The following is a 6000-nucleotide window of genomic DNA, read 5'->3' on the forward strand; positions in this document are numbered from 1 at the left end:
ACAGGTCTATTAGTGATGTTCCATTTTTAGGCGACAATGGCGCCTGCCACGTCAGGTTGCAGTCATTGTGGGGAAGAGGAAGGAAGTGATGATTGCAATGGTTCGAATCCACATCAGACCGGATATACCTCTGAGTCTACACAAATTCATGCGGATGTCGGAGTGTTGGTGGGGCAGAGGGTTCCCACATTGGTGCGTGTATGTCAGGCGTAAGGTGATAGAAATGTGTATTTTATTATTCTGATGTGTAGCACAGTTTGCTTGATTGCATAACTCGTAGGCGTTATCTGATAGATTGATACTGTGCTGATGAAAGTTTGGAACGAAGAGAAACTGTCTTTTCAGCTCGTTTTTGTTCTAGCAATAGCTATGAACATGTGAATTATATATGAGTTTCCTCGTCGCCACTTTTACGTACGCGCAAGCGGGGTAATTACACAAATAGATCTTATTAAAAACCATTACTTCTCTAATGAATTATGGTCTATGGACCTGTAGGTTGTTACACCGCGTCAGTAATGTAAGAGCAATCCTTCGATCATACTTGTAGATCTTAAGGCCGTTAATCGCGGAAGTTCTTAGAGGTCCTACAACATCTTCGAAAAGCAGTTTTCTACAGAACTATGCCCCATGTACCTGTTGGATGTTACACCGTAACAGAAATGTAACTACAGTCCATTGATTACGCTTATAGATCTTCAAGCACTTAGTCACGGAAGTTTTTGGTTACCCTACTACATCTTTGGAAATTAGCTCTTTACAGAACCATACTCCAAAAACCACCTTTAGGAATCCCCATTAAATCCCTCTTAGCCCCCCTTTGCATATAAACATGCTAAAAAGATCTTAGTGTGCTCTTGACTACACTAAATATATGGTTAAAATCTTTGAAACTTACCTTTGAACTCCTGTCCAAACTCCACTCAATCTCATCTTTTATTTTCTTCTTCATTTTTCACAGGATCTCTGGTCTACGTCATCTTCGGCACGGTCAAGGAGGTCTCGATCGGACCTACGAGCCTGATGGCCCTGCTAGCCGTCCAGTACACCATGGACAAACCGATCCAGTACATGATCATTCTCGCTTTCCTAGCCGGCTTGGTTGAACTGCTGATGGGCGTCCTCAAGCTAGGTTTCCTAGTCAGTTTCATTCCCATCCCGGTTACATCAGCCTTCACGTCCGCCACCGCCCTGATCATCGTGGGCACCCAGCTGAAACACCTCTTCGGAATTCCCTCCAAGGCGCACGGATTCTTCCAGACGTTGTACAGTCTCACGACTCGGATCGTGGAAAGCAATCCGGGCGACCTGATCCTGGGCGGTTTCGCCATCGCCTTCCTCCTGGGACTTCGACAGATCACACGAATCCCAATCAATGACAAAACTCCCCGCGGGAAAGTGCTGAAAAAGTTCCTCTGGTATCTGAGCTTATCGAGAAACGCGTTGATCGTACTGATCACCTCGGCGATCGCATTCCGGTGGAACAGTTCCGGCGAACAGGTGCCCTTCAAACTGTCCGGTCACGTCCAGCCAGGCATTCCCGGATTTGAACTGCCGATCTACAGCGTCCAGTCGGGGAATGTAACCATCGGCTACTTCGAGGTGGTTCGGGAGCTGGGAAGCAGTTTGGTGCTGGTGCCGCTGGTGGCCGTCCTTGCCAACGTGTCGATCGCGAAGGCGTTCTGTAAGTCTTGAATTTTAATAGCTCTATCATAGAATTCTAAAATTCTCCCACTTTCAGCCGCCGGCAAGATTGTCGATGCCTCCCAGGAGATGATCGCCCTCGGCCTGTGCAACCTGCTGGGGTCCTGCTTCAGTGCGATGCCCACGTGCGGTGCCTTTACCCGATCGGCTGTCAGCCACTCCAGCGGAGTTCGAACGCCTCTGGCCGGAATCTACTCGGCCATCATGACCCTGTTGGCGTTGAGTTTGCTAACCCCATATTTCTACTTCATTCCCAAGACCACCCTGGCCGCGGTCCTGATCTGCTCCGTGGTGTTCATGGTAGACTTCAGCATCGTCAAGGTCCTCTTCAAGGCGTCCAGGACGGACATTCTATCGTGGGTTGGATGCTTCTGCGTGAGTCTGTTCGCTGGAGTTGAGGTTGGTCTACTCTTCGGAATCTTCATCAGCGTGATCGGCCTGCTAAAAGTTTGGGTCCGACCTGGAATTCAGCAGGATTCGATCGAGAAGCAAGGACACCGGTACGTGAAACTCAGTCCGGAGACGGGGATATTCTTCCCCGCGGTGGACTTCCTACGGACCAAGGTCATTGAGGTGGCCAACGAACAACAGGTTCCGATTGTCGTGGACTGCTCAGGGGTCATAGGGCTAGATCACACCTCGACGAAGGGTATGAAGGAACTGGCGGGCGAATTGAAGAAGGTTAGTCAGAAGCTGATTCTTCTGAATCTGAAACCTTCACTAAGGAAGATCCTGGAAGAAAGTGACGAAGAGATTTTCAACTTCTGGGAGGACGAGACCGACGCAGATGGCGACAATAACAATGTTGTTCGAAACATTGGTTGAAATTGTGTCATATTGGTGTACCTACCATCATGCCGTACTGTTTGCTGTGAAATTGTTAAGACTTATTAAATACATGTACAAAAATGAAATAAAATATTAATACCGATTGCACCTTTTTATTTATTTTTAATAAGCTACCTCTCTCTCTCTCTCTCTCTTCTTGGCGTAACGTCCTCACTGGGACAAAGCCTGCTTCTCAGCTTAGTGTTCTATGAGCACTTCCACAGTTATTAACTGAGAGCTTCCTCTGCCAATGACCATTTTGCATGTGTATATCGTGTGGCAGGCACGAATATACTCTATGCCCAAGGAAGTCAAGGAAATTTCCTTTACGAAAAGATCCTGGACCGACCGGGAATCGAACCCGTCACCCTCAGCATGGTCATGCTGAATACCCGTGCGTTTACCGCCTCGGCTATTTGGGCTAATAAGCTACCTATGATACCTCAATCAATTTTTACATTCATCAACTGAACCCTGTCTGTCTGTCTGTCTGTCTGTCTGTCTGTCTGTCTGTCTGTCTGTCTGTCTGTCTGTCTGTCTGTCTGTCTGTCTGTCTGTCTGTCTGTCTGTCTGTCTGTCTGTCTGTCTGTCTGTCTGTCTGTCTGTCTGTCTGTCTGTCTGTCTGTCTGTCTGTCTGTCTGTCTGTCTGTCTGTCTGTCTGTCTGTCTGTCTGTCTGTCTGTCTGTCTGTCTGTCTGTCTGTCTGTCTGTCTGTCTGTCTGTCTGTCTGTCTGTCTGTCTGTCTGTCTGTCTGTCTGTCTGTCTGTCTGTCTGTCTGTCTGTCTGTCTGTCTGTCTGTCTGTCTGTCTGTCTGTCTGTCTGTCTGTCTGTCTGTCTGTCTGTCTGTCTGTCTGTCTGTCTGTCTGTCTGTCTGTCTGTCTGTCTGTCTGTCTGTCTGTCTGTCTGTCTGTCTGTCTGTCTGTCTGTCTGCCTGTCTGTCTGTCTGTCTGTCTGTCTGTCTGTCTGTCTGTCTGTCTGTCTGTCTGTCTGTCTGTCTGTCTGTCTGTCTGTCTGTCTGTCTGTCTGTCTGTCTGTCTGTCTGTCTGTCTGTCTGTCTGTCTGTCTGTCTGTCTGTCTGTCTGTCTGTCTGTCTGTCTGTCTGTCTGTCTGTCTGTCTGTCTGTCTGTCTGTCTGTCTGTCTGTCTGTCTGTCTGTCTGTCTGTCTGTCTGTCTGTCTGTCTGTCTGTCTGTCTGTCTGTCTGTCTGTCTGTCTGTCTGTCTGTCTGTCTGTCTGTCTGTCTGTCTGTCTGTCTGTCTGTCTGTCTGTCTGTCTGTCTGTCTGTCTGTCTGTCTGTCTGTCTGTCTGTCTGTCTGTCTGTCTGTCTGTCTGTCTGTCTGTCTGTCTGTCTGTCTGTCTGTCTGTCTGTCTGTCTGTCTGTCTGTCTGTCTGTCTGTCTGTCTGTCTGTCTGTCTGTCTGTCTGTCTGTCTGTCTGTCTGTCTGTCTGTCTGTCTGTCTGTCTGTCTGTCTGTCTGTCTGTCTGTCTGTCTGTCTGTCTGTCTGTCTGTCTGTCTGTCTGTCTGTCTGTCTGTCTGTCTGTCTGTCTGTCTGTCTGTCTGTCTGTCTGTCTGTCTGTCTGTCTGTCTGTCTGTCTGTCTGTCTGTCTGTCTGTCTGTCTGTCTGTCTGTCTGTCTGTCTGTCTGTCTGTCTGTCTGTCTGTCTGTCTGTCTGTCTGTCTGTCTGTCTGTCTGTCTGTCTGTCTGTCTGTCTGTCTGTCTGTCTGTCTGTCTGTCTGTCTGTCTGTCTGTCTGTCTGTCTGTCTGTCTGTCTGTCTGTCTGTCTGTCTGTCTGTCTGTCTGTCTGTCTGTCTGTCTGTCTGTCTGTCTGTCTGTCTGTCTGTCTGTCTGTCTGTCTGTCTGTCTGTCTGTCTGTCTGTCTGTCTGTCTGTCTGTCTGTCTGTCTGTCTGTCTGTCTGTCTGTCTGTCTGTCTGTCTGTCTGTCTGTCTGTCTGTCTGTCTGTCTGTCTGTCTGTCTGTCTGTCTGTCTGTCTGTCTGTCTGTCTGTCTGTCTGTCTGTCTGTCTGTCTGTCTGTCTGTCTGTCTGTCTGTCTGTCTGTCTGTCTGTCTGTCTGTCTGTCTGTCTGTCTGTCTGTCTGTCTGTCTGTCTGTCTGTCTGTCTGTCTGTCTGTCTGTCTGTCTGTCTGTCTGTCTGTCTGTCTGTCTGTCTGTCTGTCTGTCTGTCTGTCTGTCTGTCTGTCTGTCTGTCTGTCTGTCTGTCTGTCTGTCTGTCTGTCTGTCTGTCTGTCTGTCTGTCTGTCTGTCTGTCTGTCTGTCTGTCTGTCTGTCTGTCTGTCTGTCTGTCTGTCTGTCTGTCTGTCTGTCTGTCTGTCTGTCTGTCTGTCTGTCTGTCTGTCTGTCTGTCTGTCTGTCTGTCTGTCTGTCTGTCTGTCTGTCTGTCTGTCTGTCTGTCTGTCTGTCTGTCTGTCTGTCTGTCTGTCTGTCTGTCTGTCTGTCTGTCTGTCTGTCTGTCTGTCTGTCTGTCTGTCTGTCTGTCTGTCTGTCTGTCTGTCTGTCTGTCTGTCTGTCTGTCTGTCTGTCTGTCTGTCTGTCTGTCTGTCTGTCTGTCTGTCTGTCTGTCTGTCTGTCTGTCTGTCTGTCTGTCTGTCTGTCTGTCTGTCTGTCTGTCTGTCTGTCTGTCTGTCTGTCTGTCTGTCTGTCTGTCTGTCTGTCTGTCTGTCTGTCTGTCTGTCTGTCTGTCTGTCTGTCTGTCTGTCTGTCTGTCTGTCTGTCTGTCTGTCTGTCTGTCTGTCTGTCTGTCTGTCTGTCTGTCTGTCTGTCTGTCTGTCTGTCTGTCTGTCTGTCTGTCTGTCTGTCTGTCTGTCTGTCTGTCTGTCTGTCTGTCTGTCTGTCTGTCTGTCTGTCTGTCTGTCTGTCTGTCTGTCTGTCTGTCTGTCTGTCTGTCTGTCTGTCTGTCTGTCTGTCTGTCTGTCTGTCTGTCTGTCTGTCTGTCTGTCTGTCTGTCTGTCTGTCTGTCTGTCTGTCTGTCTGTCTGTCTGTCTGTCTGTCTGTCTGTCTGTCTGTCTGTCTGTCTGTCTGTCTGTCTGTCTGTCTGTCTGTCTGTCTGTCTGTCTGTCTGTCTGTCTGTCTGTCTGTCTGTCTGTCTGTCTGTCTGTCTGTCTGTCTGTCTGTCTGTCTGTCTGTCTGTCTGTCTGTCTGTCTGTCTGTCTGTCTGTCTGTCTGTCTGTCTGTCTGTCTGTCTGTCTGTCTGTCTGTCTGTCTGTCTGTCTGTCTGTCTGTCTGTCTGTCTGTCTGTCTGTCTGTCTGTCTGTCTGTCTGTCTGTCTGTCTGTCTGTCTGTCTGTCTGTCTGTCTGTCTGTCTGTCTGTCTGTCTGTCTGTCTGTCTGTCTGTCTGTCTGTCTGTCTGTCTGTCTGTCTGTCTGTCTGTCTGTCTGTCTGTCTGTCTGTCTGTCTGTCTGTCTGTCTGTCTGTCTGTCTGTCTGTCTGTCTGTCTGTCTGTCTGTCTGTCTGTCT

General features: G+C 48.8%; 1 protein-coding gene across 2 annotated transcripts in view; it reads left to right on the forward strand.

Annotated features, from left to right (window-relative positions):
* The window catches only part of LOC109414690 (sodium-independent sulfate anion transporter-like), a 60043-nt gene extending 57403 nt beyond the window's left edge, over positions 1-2640 (forward strand). For both annotated transcript variants that reach the window (XM_062845091.1, XM_062845099.1), the window contains exons 2-3: positions 962-1684; positions 1742-2640. In XM_062845091.1, the coding sequence (XP_062701075.1) occupies positions 962-1684; positions 1742-2529 (1511 nt within the window). In that variant the 3' untranslated portion in view covers positions 2530-2640. The remainder of the gene's footprint in view (positions 1-961; positions 1685-1741) is intronic.
* The last annotated feature ends 3360 nt before the right edge of the window (positions 2641-6000 follow it).

This window comes from Aedes albopictus, chromosome 1 (genome assembly GCF_035046485.1).
Source record: "Aedes albopictus strain Foshan chromosome 1, AalbF5, whole genome shotgun sequence".
Taxonomy (NCBI): domain Eukaryota; kingdom Metazoa; phylum Arthropoda; class Insecta; order Diptera; family Culicidae; genus Aedes; species Aedes albopictus.